This window comes from Zootoca vivipara, chromosome 6 (assembly GCF_963506605.1).
Source record: "Zootoca vivipara chromosome 6, rZooViv1.1, whole genome shotgun sequence".
Taxonomy (NCBI): domain Eukaryota; kingdom Metazoa; phylum Chordata; class Lepidosauria; order Squamata; family Lacertidae; genus Zootoca; species Zootoca vivipara.
The window spans coordinates 76,381,773-76,399,488 of record NC_083281.1 but is presented as its reverse complement, the minus strand read 5'-3'; the positions used below and the strand labels follow the sequence as shown (position 1 = coordinate 76,399,488).

At 43.7% G+C, this 17,716-nt stretch overlaps 1 protein-coding gene across 1 annotated transcript; it reads left to right on the top strand.

Annotated features, from left to right (window-relative positions):
- Window positions 1-7,508: 7,508 nt before the first annotated feature.
- On the top strand, window positions 7,509-14,769 carry LOC118086125 (arylacetamide deacetylase-like 4). Its single transcript, XM_035117404.2, has 4 exons — window positions 7,509-7,744; window positions 8,684-8,900; window positions 11,625-11,688; window positions 13,771-14,769. Exons 1-4 carry the CDS (start codon window positions 7,568-7,570, stop codon window positions 14,543-14,545), a joined length of 1,233 nt encoding a protein of 410 aa, XP_034973295.1. The 5' UTR covers window positions 7,509-7,567; the 3' UTR covers window positions 14,546-14,769.
- The last annotated feature ends 2,947 nt before the right edge of the window (window positions 14,770-17,716 follow it).

The following is a 17,716-nucleotide window of genomic DNA, read 5'->3' as shown; positions in this document are numbered from 1 at the left end:
GAAGGCGGTGGAACCTCTTTCATTGGAGGTTTTTCATCAGAAGTTGAATGGTCACCTGTTTGGGATTTTTGGGTGTGATTCCTGAGTTGCAGGTGGTTGACCTAGATGACTCATTTCAGCTCTTTTCAGGAATCTGTTTCAGTTTATTGGCCTATATCCAATTCATCATCCCACCCAAGGCATGGTATAACACAATTTGACTGCCTTTCTTAATTTAGATGGAACAGAGTGATGGAGATGGGTGTCAACCGCATGTCGATGATCCCTGATCCTATCTCTCTTGACAACAACTCCCTGCTGCTTAATAGAGATGTTTAACAGCATAGGGAATAAGACATGGGTGTCAGCCACGTGTAGATAATACCTCACAACATCTCTCCTGATAACAACTCCCATCAGCTTGATAGAGATATTTAAATAGCATGAAAGACCAAATTCCAGTTCCTATGGCACCAAATAGTGGTCTCCCACAACTACTTTCTAGAAATGGTTCTGGTGGTAGGAGTGGAACCACTGAAACACAGTGCCGCGACCCACACCTCCTTGATATGCTCCAAAATTATGGTCATGTCATTTTGGTGAGATCTCACTGGAAATCAATGCCAATTCTGGTACTGCTTCCCTGCTGTTGGTGGAGGCAGTGGGGCACCATAGGGATGCCACCTTGGGGGTCTTCCATCACCTGATGTGTCTGTTCCACCTACCCCTCCCACCCGCAATCCATGCATGATGGAGGGATGCCTGTATAACCAATCAATTTATCGACTCCAATGGAGGTCATAGAATGGCCACCAACCTATATGGCTTTAAAAGATGATAAGACACATTCTTGGAGAAGACTATCCATGGCTATTAGTCTGATAGAAAGATTTGAGAATGGCTTTTACAGCCCAACTCTCTGTCAAGGGATTCAGTGTCTCCTACATCCATTATCAACCAGAGGAAAATGGGTGGAGGCAGGAACCAGTAGAAGGAAAGCAAGCAAAACCTTTATTTTTCTGTTGCAACAGAATCCCTCCCTTGTGACGAGCTGAGCGTCCCAAACAAAGGTGTGTAACAGCTTTTGAAGACTTTAGAAATTGCCCAACCCCTTAGCCAGAAGTCCACCCCAAAGTATCACACAAGCACCACAGAAAGAAGTGGCCTACAGCAGAAATTTGAGAGTGATAGCTGAAAAGGTTTTCTGATTGCCTTATCCTGCAAATCTGAGCCATTCTCTTGAGATGGCAAATACCTTAGTTCTTTAATCCAGTTCACATACAAAATATGCCCATTTGTCAGGATTGATTCAATTTGTATGTGAAAACAACTATGGGAAAAGATTTTCCAGCATATTTCCTTCTGCAGGGGAAATATTTGGGACCATTAAGAGCCAAGTTGGCTTCAGGATTGTTCTGTACTATTTCAGGTCTTATGTACTTATGCATGTGTGTTTATCTTGTACACTTATGAACATTCACCTCAGGATTTGTATAACAATTGACACAATGGCTGCACTCTGCTTCCACGGATGGAATGCTTCTCAATACCAGCCCCTGGAAACTACAGGAGAGGAGAGTGCCCTTGTGTCCCAGTGGGTTGCCATATTTCAAGAAGTTTAAAATCTGGACACAAACAAATTTTTGACCTTTTCTGAGAAAATCGCCAAAGTTGATGAGCTTTTGTTTTTGAAGATTTCCAAAGTTGTTGAGCATTTCTGGAGTTGGGGGGGGGGGGGAGGGGGGAAGAGGAGGTGATTTTCCAGTTTTGTTGCTGCAAATCCAGGATTACACTTCACATGGCAGATGTGCAGATAAGGCAAAAACATAAAAGCAGGCCTGCTGGATCAGATAAAAAGCCTCTCCCCAGGAGTGAGAAGAATTCAGCCGCCCTGCTTGACTGGGTGGAGAAAGCTGTGTACAATGTGGGTGTATGTAGACACATTTCACTTTTACTGCTAGAGCGACACTTGTTGCGACAACCACTTTAGACCTTTGTCCTGTGCCTGGAAGCGTGGCTCATGCAGCCCTTGTATTGAAAAAGGCTTCCCCCTCCTGGCTCATCGAGACCAATTCCCTGTTCCCCGCAATAGCTAACCAGTGCTGTAGCATGGCTTACTGGCACCCGGGGCACAGCAAGTGTTACACTCCCTGGTGGATTGGTGCGCGGAGCCCACCTCCAACAGGCTCATTGCCCACTGTCTCTGTCCACCTGTCCAGTAGACCAATTCGCCTTGTCTGAAGCCCCTTTAAAGCCATCTAAATTTGGTGGTCGTGAACAAGTCCTTAGTTTCGTAAGGTGATTTTTTGGGGGGAGGGGAGGCATCCATGCAATGCCACTGGCACCAGTTTCATCACTGCCCTGTTTAAACTTGAATTTCCCTTACGACAGAGAATTTAGTAAGTCGGTGGCTTAATGGTTGTTGATGTCCTATTTGCAATATATGAATGACAGTTCCCAGCTTCTCCAGGTAGGGTTGAGAAAGATTCCCAGGCTGAAACTCTGGAAAACCACTCCCAGCCATTCAGTGCAGACAATACTGAGATAATGTGGGACGCAAGTGGTGCTGTGGTCTAAACCACTGAGCCTCTTGGGCTTGCTGATTGGAAGATCAGCGGTTCAAATCCCCGCAATGGTTGAGCTCCCGTTGCTCTGTCCCAGCTCCTGCCAACCTAGCAGTTCGAAAGCACACCAGTGCAAGTAGATAAATAGGTACTGCTGCAGCAGGAAGGTAAACGGTGTTTCCATGCACTCTGGCACTCGTCACAGTCCTCCGTGTGCCAGTAGCGGTTTAGTCATGCTGGCCACATGACCTGGAAAGCTGTCTGTGGAGAAATGCCGGCTCCCTCAGCCTGAAAGCAAGATGAGCGCCGCAATCGCATAGTCGCCTTTGACTGGACTTAAGCGCCCAGGGGTCCTTTACCTTTACCTTTTTACCTACATCGTGGAGCAATGATTTGGCAGTTTTAGAAACCCAGTTGGAATAGGCGGCTCTTTGGTCTGATCCAGTAGGACTGTTCTTATGATGCCCTTTCTTAGAATGGCACCATTTTTCACCAATAATGATTTAGAACACCTTCTTCTTCTTCTTCTTCTTCTTCTTCTTCTTCTTCTTCTTCTTCTTCTTCTTCTTCTTCTTCTTCTTCTTCTTCTCCTCCTCCTCCTCCTCCTCCTCCTCCTCCTTCTTTTCTGTGAGCACACCAAAAATGGACAGATTTTAATTTTTGGCAAATGCAAATACTTGCTGGCTTTGCTTGTAGTGGTGAACATGTCTTGCTGCCTTGCTTGTGACTCTTGCCTCACTCTAATCTCAGCAAACAGGTTTCTAGAGCTCAGTGAGGAACATCTCCTCATCCTCCATTCACCTAATGCAAAATCACAATGCTTGCTTTTCTTTGCTGCGGTCACTAGAGGTCAAAAAGGAAATGTTGATTAAACCCAGGCCATTTTTTTAAAAGCCAGACCTCACCTACCCCCCCAATATTTTATTTAACTTGGCACCCCTGCTATAAGAATATTAAAATGTGATTTTATTGAAGGATGATATAGCTAACACCTTGCTGACGCTTTCAGCCAAGCAATCAATGCAATCAATGCAAAGGTGGCAGAAATCCACTTCACACATTAGAGCATAAGGCTGCAGTCACATTAGGAACCAGGAACAGCAAATTGTTTCCATAAACAATTGTGTCATAAATCTCTATATGACAAATTCCTACCAATTCACTGACAAGGTTTCACCTACATTGAAATCGCTTCATCTAAATGACACCTACTACCTGGAAGGCTAAACCCAAGGCGCACTATTGTTGACAGGTGGCAAATGAATTAATTAAATAAATTATTTTAAGCAATTGTTTACCAATCTTCATACAAATACTTATTACACAGTTGCCAATGAACCTTGAGCAGCTCAATGTAACAACATAAGAGGCCTCTATCTCAAAAGCTATCTCATACAACCGGATGACTCACATTGCTTCAAATTTTTATGTGGTTCCACAAGGCATCTTAAAAATGCAGAAACACTGCAAATCCATAGCCTTTATTGGATGTCTAGCTCATCCTATTACAATGAGAAATGTCATCCAGTCCAACCCCCAGCCATTCAGGAATCTTTCACCCAACGTGGGGCTCGAACCCACCACGCTGAGATTCAGAGTCTCACTCTCTACTAACTGAGCTATCCCAGCACCACAAAGTAGGTAGTCTTGCAGGTATTTGGAGCTTGAGTCACATAGGGCTGTGAACATCAACCTGAACACCTTGAATTGGGCCCAGAAATGTACTGCCAACTCATGCAGATGTTTGAAAACAGGAGGAGCTATATAATATCTAAACAGAACTACAGCCAGTAATTTGGTTGCTGCCTTTTATGTTCCTGGACTTCTAGACTAGGCAGTTAAAGGTAAAGGTTGGCAGGAGCTGGGACCGAGCAACGGGAGCTCACCCCATCGCAGGGATTCGAACCGCCGACCTTCTGATCGGCAAGCCCTAGGCTCTGTGGTTTAACCCACAGCGCCACTTGCTGATATAGTAGCCATCTTCAAATATATAAAGGGCTGTCACATGGGAGATGGATTCTTCTACTTCAAAGGGTAGGACTCGAACCAAGAGATTCAAATGACAAGCAAGGATATTCGGACTAAACATTAGGAATAGCATTCTAATGGTTAGAACTGATCAACATTGGAATGGATTAGGTCAGAAGATGGTGGGACCTCCTTCACTGGAGGTTTGGCAGCATGTTGAATGGCCACCTGTTAGGGATTTCTGGGTGTGATTCCTGTGTTGTAGGTCATTGACCTTGATGACTCCATGGGGGCCTTTTATCTCTTATCAGGAATCTCTTTCAATTTATTAGTCCATATCTTATCTATTAGCCCATCCAAGGCATGGTCTAACACCTTGACTGCCTTTCCTAATTTAGATGGAGCAGAGCGATAGAGATGGGTGTCACCCACATGTAGATGATTCCTGCTCTTATCTCGCCTGATAACAACTCCCAGGAACTAGAGGTGTTTAAATAGCATGAAACACCAAATTCCAGTTTCAGCAATTGTAAACAATGGTCAGAAATGGCAAATTTCTACCCGTTCACCAACAAGCATTTACCTTCAATGAAATTATTAGATCTAAACAACACTCAATAGACAGAAGGCTAACCCGAAGGTACAATATTGTTGTCAGGTGGCAAATGAACTGAATAAATAAACAATTTTAAGCAATTGTTTACCAATCTTCATACAAATACTTATTACACAGTTGCCAATGAACCTTGAGCAGCTCAATGTAACAACATAAGAGGCCTCTATCTCACAAGCTATCTCATACAACCGGATGACTCACTCTGGTTGCTGCCTTTAATGTTCCTGGACTTCTAGACTAGGCAGTTACATGTCACCAATAGCTGGTGACCATGAAAGTTATATTCTGCTTCTACAGTGGGAAGCAGCAATGCTTCTTTATAGCAGTTGCTGGAAGCGGCAGGAAGAAAAAGTGCTCAGGTCCTGCTTGCGTGTTTTCCACAGGCATCTAGTTGAATGGTGTGAGAATTGGATGCTGGAATGGATGGGCCATTGGCCTGATCCAGATAGCTCTTCTTATGCTCCGCCCCCCAATAAATTAGAGGACAGAAGAGATCATCCTGAAAAGGATATTTGGGAGTTTGAGAAGTATAAAAAATGGGCAACCAAAGTGACCAAAGGGGGTGGAAGAACTCCAACACAAGTAAAGTTGACAAAGTTTGAGTGGTTTTAGTTTAGAGAAAGAGATAGACGGTTACGGCTGATGTGTATAAACGGATGTGTGGCGTAAAGAAAATGAATGGGGAACAGTTTTCCTCCCATAATACTAGAACTTTGGGAACATCTAATGGAGATGGAGATGAATGTTGAAAGATTCAGGTCAGATGGAACAAGTTACTGCTTCTTGAGCTACTTTTTGATATCCTTGAAGAGAAAGTGGTAATATGCGGGCTAGACAATGTTATGGTTAGGTGGATTTGTAGCTGGTTGACCAGCAGAACCCAAAGAGTGCTCTCCAATGGTTCTTCAGCATCCTGGAAAAATGTGACAAGTAGGGTGCCACAGCGTTCTGTCCTGGCCCCATTGTTATTCAATGCCATTATGAATGACTTGGATGAAGGGATTGAGAGGATCAGTTTGCAGATGACAACAAACAGGGAGGGGGGAGCTAATAGAATCAGGATTCAACAGGACCATAGCAGATTAGAAAATACAGCCAAAACCAACAAAATGAATTTCAAAAGGGTTCAATGCAAGCTTCCACACTTAGGGAGGAATAATCTCATGCCTTTACTCCAGCAATCTGCAGTTTACTTTCTGTGCTTTTCATGTTTGAAGCTGCTCCTTCTTTTGTGTTTTGTGAATCAACCTGAGATGTGTGTGGAAGGTGACAACAGCAGCAGCAGCAGCAACAACAACAAAAAACTCATTAAAGGCCTGTTAATTGCAAGACTATAAGGGAAAGAATTAGAAGCGTTCAAAGTTCTGTTCTGCCTCCTGGCTATATTGAAGTTCAATACCTTTGAAAAAAGCATTTATCATGACTGGAGCCATAATTACTGACAGCTATGTCAATCAGGAATTTTCCTTCCCTTTGGCATGCATGCGATTTAACCCAGCATCCTGTTTGTGACAGATAGGAGGCTCAGAGGTTTAAAAATAAATGAATGCTAACATATCTGGAATCTGCCCTCAGGTACACGGGCGTAGCAAGAGGGGCAGGTCTAAACTAAGGTCTAAACCTCCCTTTAAATCCATTTCGTGCAAAAGAAGGGAACTCACCTTAAAACATTGGACATACACTATGTAGAAGCATGAAAGTTTACTACTCCCTATTCCCCCCCCCACTCTTCCCCTGCACTTCTCTTCTCCCCCAACCTTATACCACATACAAGATTAAGGCTCACATTGAATATAACTGATCTGTAAAAAGGACATTATAATCAGAAAACAGAGGTGATTTTTGTGCATTTGTAACCCAAGAAAATCGTTAATGAAAACATGTTAATGAAAACTTCATCTCAACACGGACTCAACACGGACCTCAGAAGAAGAGCCCATGCTTTGAATATGCAAGGGCTTAAGTTCGATCCCTGGGATCTCTGGATAGGAATGGGACTTGTGTCTGAAGCCTTGGAAATATTGGGCCAGGCAGTGCACACAAGTCCTCTTCCACCTCGGGCAACGCCTCCCACCATTCCTGACTACAGGCATAAGCTGGCTGGGGATGTTGTGAACTTCAGGCAATGAACATCCGGGGTATGTAAAGCTGAAGAGCTCTGGGGCAGACACCATGGAACTGGATTGATCAGTGGCCAGTCTTGACATTCTTGAATTAAACATCACACATTGTGCCATTGCTAAGACCCATGAAATTGCTGTTGGTGTTCCGATGGATGAAATATCTGCATGGGAGTAGGTGTGCTAATTTGGAATTACTTAATCAACCAGCCTACAGACAGCTAAGTAGCCTAGATACCTCTGGTGGAGCAAATACAGGAGCAAATACAGTACTGACATCGTAGGCTCAGTGTTTTCCTTGCTCTCTTTGTAATGGTGAAATGGAGCTTCTTCTAGGCCTCGTGCTTGGGGTGATTGGAGTTATAGGGATTCTTTTCCTGTTGCTTCTCTCCTTCACAATTTATTATGATCTTTCCAGGAGTGAAATCCCATCTGGATTTGACAGTCAATTGAAGCTTCGAGTCTTTCACTGTAGTTTCATTATTGTGTTTGCTCTGGTAAGTTGGGGACTGGATGGGCCATTATGTTCTTCTTACGTTCTAATGTGAAAGGTGATTAAGAAATGTAATTATTCTTATTATTCTTATTATTATTCTTATTAGTGATCTTTACAGATCTTTAGATGCCAGGCAAAAACATTTCTAAGTCCTTTCAAATGTCTTTGAGGGACAGGTGTTATTAATTTCTATATCTTTTATATATAGTATTTCTCTATCTTTTAAAGGTGTTATTGATTTGCTTTGTGCTTGTTTTTATTTATTTTTTGTTTTTATCTTGGTTTTTTTTAATGATGTGAACCACTCTTTGATCCTTCCAAGAAGGGCAGTATTTTTAATTAATAATAATAATAACAGTTTATATATTTAAGTAATTCATATACTGCTTAATCCAACATACATAATGAGGTCAGTAAAATTTGTGTCTTTACTTGATGGTGATGCGATGAGGATATAATCAAATTCAACAAGGGCTTTCTTTTCAACCTATAGTGGGACACACATAGAGACAAATATATTATTCACACTAATAATATGGTTCGTTTACATCATGGTTTCTTCAGGAAAGCAAATATTGTCTGATAAACAAGCAAGCAGATTGTGGGTGGTTTTTCCAGAGCTTAGCTTGTTTCCCAGCTTCTTTTGCCTCTGTACCTTGGCTGGTGTTTAGGTTGGGGTGGCCAAACAAACCATGATTTAGGAAAGCTTTTGGGTTTCAACATCAAGCCTAACCATTGGATCACTCATTGTGACCCAGGGCTGCCTCTAATGACAGTCCCATTCTAAGCAGACCAATTGAAATTAATGGACATGGCTAACATGCGCTCATTCATTACCATGGGCCTATCTTAAATAGGATTTAGTTAGATACCACCACCCCTGGTGAATAGGATGCAAATGTGGGCACTATTTTCATGAGACCTTTCCTTTGCCCAACAGGGGAAGTGTCTTGAACTGCTGGGTGTCTGCAGACAGGTTGCCTTTATCCGCTTTGTTGTGAGTTTCCGGAATCCAAGAGTGGATCCCAGCCTGTCTGCCAAAGATCTGCATTTCGACGGGGTGCCCGTGAGGGTTTATCAGCCCAAAGCACCATCTGCTGGCCTAAGGAAAGGATTTATGTTCTTTCATGGAGGTGCTGGGATGATTGGGAGCATCGGTAAGAGATTAAGGCTGTGAGCCTATGAACACTTATCTGGAGGCAATCCCCATTGAACTCAAGTAAGCCCATCTAGATTCATGGAATAGGAGAGTTCCCAAGTGGTCATCTAGGTCAGAGGTCGGTAACCTCCGGCCTATGGGCTGGATCCGGCCCACAGAAGCCGTTTAACCAGCCCATGAGCCGTCCGCTCACTGAGCCGCCTGCTTGGCAAGTCCCACACACACTGCGCTAAACCAGCACAGTGCAGCGCAGGGACTTGCCGAGTGGTGCCAGAAATGGCATCTGCGCATGCACAGATACCAGAAAGCATGTCTGCGCATGCCCAGGTGCCTAAAATAGCTTTTGCACAGGTGCGATTTTTGGCTTCTGGGCCTGCGCAGAAGCGATTTTCGGCGCCATGGACATGCGCTGATGCGATTTTCGGCATTCCGCTGCGCATGTCCGGCCCATGGATGATTGTTTGTGGGAATGATCCGGCCAACGGCCAGAAAACCTTGCCTACTCCTGATCTAGTCAACACTCTGTAATGAAGGAATCACAGCTGAAGAAGACCTGACAGATGGCCATCCAACCTCTATTTTGAAACCTCCAGGCAAAGAGAGTCCACCACCTTCCAAGGGAGTCCATTCCCTGTTGAAAAGGGCAAGTCCCATTGAACTCAGTAAACCCATGCAGAATGGTTTACAGGGCTGAGATACAAGAGTGTTGGTGGTAGTTCCTGTGAAGACAAGGGGCATACATGTATTTTGGAATAGCATATGTTAATTTATATGCATATATGGTTACTTAGGTCAACAGGAAGAAAAAACAAACGGAGTCTCTTGTTATCATGGCTTCCCAGGTCTCACATCTCCACTGGTCAATGGTTGGGGATCAGGGGAGCTGGACTCCAGCAAGCAGCCCCTGGGGGAGGGACAATGTCCCCCACTGATGATTCATTTTATAAAATACAAATGCCACTTGATTTTATAGAACCTCAGAGAGGTTCACAAACATATATATTATAACTTGAGGTTGCTGCTCCTGAGTGCTCTGACATTGCTTTGCAACAGCTTATAAAGTAGCAACCTAGTAATCCCATTGCAGCAGAAGGAGCTTTACTCATGCTGGTCACATGACGCGGAAAGCTGTCTGTGGACAAACGCCGTCTCCCTCAGCCTGAAGGGAGATGAGCGCCGTAACCCCATTGTCACATTTGACTGGACTTAACCATCCAGGGGTCCTTTACCATTTTACCTATAAAGTAGCAACTTCAGGAGGAAGGAAGGCTAGAATCAAGTGGGGACTCAGGAGAGCTTGCCATTATTAGATACATCGATGTGGTGGTAGTGGTGGGAGACAACTGTGCCCCTTGCAGATTTTGCTTCCTGAAATGCAAGAGCCATGATCCCTGACCGTTGACCATACTGACTGGAGAGATGTTTTTTGAGGTGGGCATTTGGGAGGTTCTGATAACAAGTTTGTTTTTTCCTGTTTCTGAAAATGGACCTTTGTTGTTGTTGTTTAGTTGTTTAGTCGTGTCTGACTCTTTGTGACCCCATGGACCAGAGCACGCCAGCACTCCTGTCTTCCACTGCCTCCCACAGTTTGGTCAGAATCATGTTGGAGGCTTCGAGAACACTGTCCAACCATTTTGTCCTCTGTCGTCCCCTTCTCCTTGTGCCCTCAATCTTTCCCAACATCAGGGTCTTTCCCAGGGAGTCTTCTCTTCTCATGAGGTGGCCAAAGTATTGGAGCCTCAGCTTCAGGATCTGTCCTTCCAGTGAGCACTCAGGACTGATTTCCTTCAAAATGGATAGGTTTGATGTTCTTGCAGTGCATGGGATTCTCAAGAGTCTCCCCCAGCAACATAATTCAAAAGCATCAATTCTTTGGCGATCAGTCTTCTTTATGGTCCAGCTCTCACTGGACCTAGGTTTGCATCTATGCATATCAATGATAACATGTTAACTAAACGAAAGCTTGCAAACCATTTACCTGTGTGTAATTGGATTGAGTTTGCTTTTGTAGGTGAACCTGCTAAATTTGCCTTTTGCAAAACTATTTGTGAACCCAAAGCTAGTCTCTGATGCTTACAATGCACTACTCTAACCATGTGATGTTCACAATTCACATACTGTACAGGAAAATGTGTGCACAAAAAGGTTTATGGCAGCAAAAATTGCATGTAGAAAAACATTAGGTAAGGGAAGGTTGGTGTTCCAGAATGTGCTTTAAAAGGCAAGACTGGAGGTAGCAATGCTTCTGTATAGCAGTGGCTGGAAACCTTGGGCAGGCAGAGTGCTCTTGTGCTCAGTTCCTTCTTTCAGGCTTACAGAAACATTTGATTAGCCACTGTGAGAACAGAATGCTGGACAAGATGGACCATTGGTCTGATCCTGCAGGATTTGATTTGGTTCTTATGCGTATGTTAGAGAAATGAGAAACCCAAGAGACACTGAGATTGACAGATTCACCCATCCCTATCTGTGACTGATGGGCGTTGTATTCTCTGGACATGTAGAACATCAGTAGCCAAGATGTCACCCTCCCAACTACAATTTAGGAGGTCTTCTGGGAAGACATGGTTCAGGTTGTGCTGTGATTTATGTCCATGCATGTCAGTGGTTCTGCTTTGAAGAGTTAGATACAAACAACCCAGGTTTCTGAAAGAGCTTCAGTTTGTTAGGGCTATCTTCAAGATAATTGCCTCCATATTTAGAATTTCCCTTGCCTTTCTAGCGTCTTACCAAGATGTCTGCTGCAAAATCGCCAAGGAGACTGATTCAGTGCTTGTGTCTGTCGGGTAAGTAAACGCAACCACCTGTCTTTTCATAGGGAAAATGTGTTTGTGTGTGCTTTGCACCCAGCATGTTGTTGTATTTGTTGGTGGCATCCCTTGCCATATTCCTTGCAGGAGAAAGAGGTTCCCCGCGAAAGCTGTCAACATTTTGTTCTATGCACTGGCGGAGGAATGGGAATGTGTGGGGAGGGTGCCATCGCAGCGCACCCTCGGACACGTGCCATGTACCCCCCTGCGCATCGGGCACCACACTCACAACAGGCGGTGCATCACGCCCCCAGAACGCGCACACAGCCGGCTGTGGCTCTTGCCCTCAGGACTCAAAAATGCCACTCTTCCTCCCCTACCCAGGCCACACCCTTCTTTTCTGGGATGTTAGCACCCCAAGTTCATATATATGTAAAGGATTAATTGCAAGAGTTGTATAATTCTCTAACGTCATACACCCTGTGGCAGTTGGTAAGGCAGTGGCAGCTATTAATGGTCTTTGGTGTGAGAGCGGCTGAACTGTTGCTCTCCTGTCTGCCTCAGGGTTAGTTATTCTGTAACATTTTAATCTTTGTAAAACAGAGCTTTCCAAGCTTTTCCTGTGAGTGACACACTTTTTAGACGTGCACACAATAATTCAGTTAACCAGAGGTTAAACTAACCCCATTCCAGCTCTGGGAGTAGCTCAAAGATGAATTAGCAATTTAAGAAACATTCGCCTGCATTGTATATTTAATCTGCAACTGAAAGTGCACTAAGTACATACCCTCCAAAATTCCCTGATGAAAATAGGGACATCCCATTCCATAATTATGCTTTTATTATTTATACCCCACACACATCTTACTGGGTTGCCCCAGCCACTCTGGGCAGCTTCCAACAGATACAAAATATAATAAAATATTAAACTTTTTTTTTTTTTAAAAAAAACACCTTTCTAATACATCATCAAACCTTTATTGCGTTAGCATACAGCTATAGCAAAATAAAACAATACAAAGATGCCAGAGACAAGCAACAAAGCATAATTTACGGTGATATTGCTGGCGTAATAACATTTAAATTACCCTGAGACAATAATGCAAAGATTTAGGTGCCAGTGCCAAAAATCTAATATGGGGATAGATCTAAAGCATAACATAGCCCAAAATAGGCTCGGCACATTGAGTTAAAAATGAAATAGAGAGAATTAAAGCAGGTCCAGGTCTAGGACACACTACCCTGTCAGGGTAGCCCTGAGTTTCAGAGCCTGCACTATGAAGATTGCCTTTCTAATACAGGACTGCCTTCAGACAGCTCAGGGGTTGGGTAACTCCATACCCTCCAACATTTCTCCTATGAAAGTAGGGACATCCGAAGGAAAAGCGGTACTGTACATTACAGAATCAAACCAGCTTCTCTATAGGGACACTTAGAGGGTCTGTAAGTAAAAGTTGTTCTTTAAACTTTAAAATAGTGTGTCTTGAGTAGTTTTTATAGGAGGAAAAAGAGAATTAATATAAGGGTCAAACCACTCAGGGCTGCCTTCCGCATACTCTGCAAACGGGAACTAATGTCTAATTTCCACATCATGGACTCTGTCTTGTGCCCTCATCCTTCAATCTTACCTGCCCGGAATGTGTCCCTGACCTGAGGTAATGCCTCTTGAAGATTCTGCATGTGTTTGAAAGTACACTATCTGCACAGGTCTTTTTTCAGGGGGAACTCACAGGAACTCAGTTCCAGCACCTCTCAAGTTGGTTCTGGCACCACTTAGGTGGGCATTTTTGCCATTCCTAGAGAATGAGAGAGGTTTTCATGGAGATTCTTGGAGCTCTTTTTCTAGAAAAATAGCACTGGGTTGGGTTGCAGTCCCCAGTTGGGTTGCACATCCCAAGCAAGAATTTGGAGGGCTGTCCATGGATACTCACAGGAATAATGCTGAAGACCATTTGCTTGAAGCCACAGGAAGAGTGCCCTTGTGCTTCGGCCCTGCTTGCAGGGGCCTCCTTGGCCCCGGTGAGATCCAGCAGGCCCTTATTGTGTTTTTATGTGATCATGAATAAGTTTGGAACAGATTCTGGAAGCTTACCTCTTTGCTTCTGTTTTATTCATCAGCTACCGCCTGTCTCCTGAGCATCTTCCTCCCGCTCAGTACAAGGACTGCCTTGCTGCTACCCTACACTTAATCCAAAATGCAGCTTCCCATGGGGTGGATCCTTCCAAGATCATCGTTGGTGGGGACAGTGCTGGGGGCAATTATGCTGCTGTTGTTGCCCAGAAACTGGTGGAGAGATCAGACCTTCCAAAGCTACGGGCTCAAGTGCTGATCTACCAGACTAGCCAGGCTATGGACTTCAACCTGCCTTCCTATCAGCAGAACAGCTCAATGCCCCCCTTGTTCCAGGAAAATGTTGTTTACTATGTCACGAAGTATATTGGAAAGGACCCTTCTTTGACAGGCCAGCTCCTGAAGGGCTCTCATGTGCCAGATTCAATGAGGCTAAAATATGGGAAGTGGGTGAGTCCAGACAACATTCCAGAGAGATTTAAGGGGAGAGGCTACAAGCAAGTCCCGCTCGCTCCCTATGAACCTGAAGTCTATAGGCAACTGCCAGAGACATTAGAAGCTGATTTTTCTTGCCTTTTCGCTGATGACTCTGTCATCCAGAAGCTTCCTGAAACCCTAATTGTGAGCTGTGAATATGACGTATTACGAGATGACGGACTGCTGTACAAGAAACGTCTGGAGGACCATGGGGTGAAAGTCAGCTGGTTCCATGTTGAGAACGGGTTTCATGGGGTGCTAAACCTCTTTGATGCAGGCCTGTTCACATTTCCCGCTGCAGTTGAATTAATGGACAGGATTGTAGACTTTGTCAAAAACCTATGAGAGGAAATCACTTGAATTTGTGAGTCATTCATACGGAAGGGAGAATCTGCTAACTTTAGCTTCTGACATTTTGACACTTTTCCAGACGTAAATTAAGTTCTCCACAATTCTGCAGCAAAATGTGGTTCTTGGGGCAGCAGGGAACTCCTCTTGAAAATTCACCAGCACTTTAGTCTGAAATTTTTCTAATAAACACTATTACTTTGTATGGAGTTTTGATTAATACACACATGATTGCAAGCAATTTGCTCTAACATAATGCATTCCTACATTGTTTTCATTAATACAGTACATGAATTTTGTAAATGGAGGATTCACCCTTCTGTTGCATTTTAGTACTTGTTGGTTGGCTGGAGATCTGCACTGCTAATGCTGTTCTAAGCTCCATCAACAGAATTATAGTGTCCAGATCAAGAGAAGTAACAGTTTCACTCCAGGAGGTCTATGTCCAGCACTGGGCGCCACAATTTAAGTAGGACATTGATAAGCTCGAATGTGTACAGAGGAGGGAGACTAAGATGATCCAGGGTCTGGAAACCAAACCCTATGAGGAATGGTTGATGCAGTTGGATATGTTTAGCTTGGGGAAGAGGACAGAGAGCTGATATAGTAAAGGTAAAGGGACCCCTGACCATTAGGTCCAGTCATGACCAACTCTGGGGTTGCGTGCTCATCTCGCATTATTGCCCGAGGGAGCTGGCGTACAGCTTCCAGGTCATGTGGCCAGCATGACAAAGCCGCTTCTGGCAAACCAGAGCAGCGCATGGAAAAGCCGTTTACCTCCTCGCTTGGAGGTACTTTGCACTTGCACTTTGACGTGCTTTCAAACTGCTAGGTTGGCAGGAGCTGGGACCGAGCAACAGGAGCTCACCCCGTCGCAGGGATTCGAACCGCCGACCTTCTGATCAGCAAGCCCTAGGCTCTGTGGTTTAACCCACAGTGTCACCTGCTGATATAGTAGCCATCTTCAAATATATAAAGGGATGTCACATGGGAGATGGATTCTGCTACTTCAGAGGGTAGGACTCAAACCAAGAGATTCAAATGAGAAGCAAGGATATTCAGACAAAACATTAGGAATAACATTCTAATGGTTAGAGCTGATCAACATTGGAATGGATTAGGTCAGAAGATGGTGGGACCTCCTTCACTGGAGGTTTGGCAGCATGTTGAATGGCCACCTGTAGGGATTTCTGGGTGTGATTCCTGCGCTGTAGGTGGTTGACCTAGATGACTCCATGGGTGGCCTTTTATCTCTTATCAGGAATCTCTTTCAATTTATTGGTCCATATCTTATCTATTAGCCCATCCAAGGCATGGTCTAACACCTTGACTGCCTTTCCTAATTTAGATGGAACAGAGCGATAGAGATGGGTGTCACCCACATGCAGGTGATTCCTGCTCTTATCTCGCCTGATAACAACTCCCAGGAACTAGAGGTGTTTAAATAGCATGAAACACCAAATTCCAGTTTCAGCAATTGTAAACAATGGTCAGAAATGGCAAATTTCTACCCGTTCACCAACAAGCATTTACCTTCAATGAAATTATTAGATCTAAACAACACTCACTAGACAGAAGGCTAATCCGAAGGTGCACTATTGTTGACAGAGGGCAAATGAATTAAATAAATTATTTTAAGCAATTTTTTTTACCAATCTTCATACAAATACTTATTACGCAGTTGCCAATGAACCTTGAGCAGCTCAATGTAACAACATAAGAGGACTATCTCACAAGCTATCTCATACAACCGGATGACAATAAATTAGAGGACAGAAGAGATAGCTTTGCATGAATGACCATAGGTTAATTTCTAGGTTGCCTCATCCTGAAAAGGATATTTGGGAGTTGGAGAAATATCAAAAAATGGGCAACCAAAATGAGCAAAGGGGGTGGAAGAACTCCAGTACAAGTAAAGTTGACAAAGTTTGAGGGGGTTTAGTTTAGAGAAAGAGATAGAAGGGTTATGACTGATGTGTATAAACAGATGTGTGGTTTAGAGAAAATGGATGGGGAACAGTTTTCCTCCCATAATACTAGAACTTTGGGAACATCTAATGGAGATGGAGAGGAATGTTGAAAGATTCAGGTCAGATGGAACAAGTTACTGCTTCTTGAGCTACTTTTTGACATCCTTGAAGAGAAAGTGGTAATATGTGGGCTAGACAATGTTACTGTTAGGTGGATTTGTAGCTGTGGCAGAACCCACAGAGTGCTCTCCAATGGTTCCTCATCATACTAGGAAAAACGTGACAAGTGGGGTGCCACAGGGTTCTGTCTTGGCCTCATTGTTTTTTGGTGCCATTATGAATGACTTGGATGAAGGAATTGAGAGGATGCTCATTCGATTTGCAGATGACACCAAACAGGGAGGGGGTAGCTGATATGTAAAAACATTTCACTAAAATTAGAAATGATCAGAATATTTTAAATTGAAATGCTGTGCCACAAACAAGGCTCTGCTCATCTCTCTTGCTCAGACATGCACCACTAGTGCCTTAGAGTGGTCATTCAATAACTTGTGGCGAGTGAAGACCTGGCTAAGTTCGACAGAGGAGCGTCTCAACTGGGTATGCTTACTGAGTGCGCACACAAAAACTGCATTGGGGAGAAAAGGAAGAATTTGAGAAAGAACAAAAGATGCAAAAAGGTGTGTTCTTTGCAATTTTGCATAATATACTTGTTAACTGCCTGAAAGGTACTCCTTGGTGTTTATTTTATATTTAAGTTCCTAGTTTCCAAATGACTGGAGCTATTCCACCATAGCCCAAAACATCACAAGTCAAAGGCCTATATAACTCATTTGGCCTATACAGTGGTACCTCGGTTTATGAACACAATTGGTTCCGGAAGTCTGTTCATAAACTGAAGCGTTCATAAACTGAAGCGAACTTTCCCATTGAAAGTAATGGAAAGTGGATTAATCCTTTCTAGATGGGTCCGCGGAGTTCTCAACCTGAAGCGTACTTAACCCGAAGCATGGGTGTAATTGGTTCCGGAAGTCTGTTCATAAACTGAAGCGTTCATAAACTGAAGCGAACTTTCCCATTGAAAAAATGGAAAGTGAATTAATCCGTTCCAGATGGGTCCACAGCATTTGTAAACCGAAAATTCGTAAACCGAGGTGCTCATAAACCGAGGTTCCACTGTATATAGGTCAAAGGCCTA

Bases quoted from the DNA above. Each gene is read 5' to 3' on its own strand.
- LOC118086125 (XM_035117404.2), top strand. From the start codon at position 7,568: ATGGAGCTTCTTCTAGGCCTCGTGCTTGGGGTGATTGGAGTTATAGGG. The intron at 7,745-8,683 runs GTAAGTTGGGGA...TTTGCCCAACAG, and splicing joins TCATTATTGTGTTTGCTCTG to GGGAAGTGTCTTGAACTGCT. The intron at 11,689-13,770 runs GTAAGTAAACGC...TTTATTCATCAG, and splicing joins TCAGTGCTTGTGTCTGTCGG to CTACCGCCTGTCTCCTGAGC.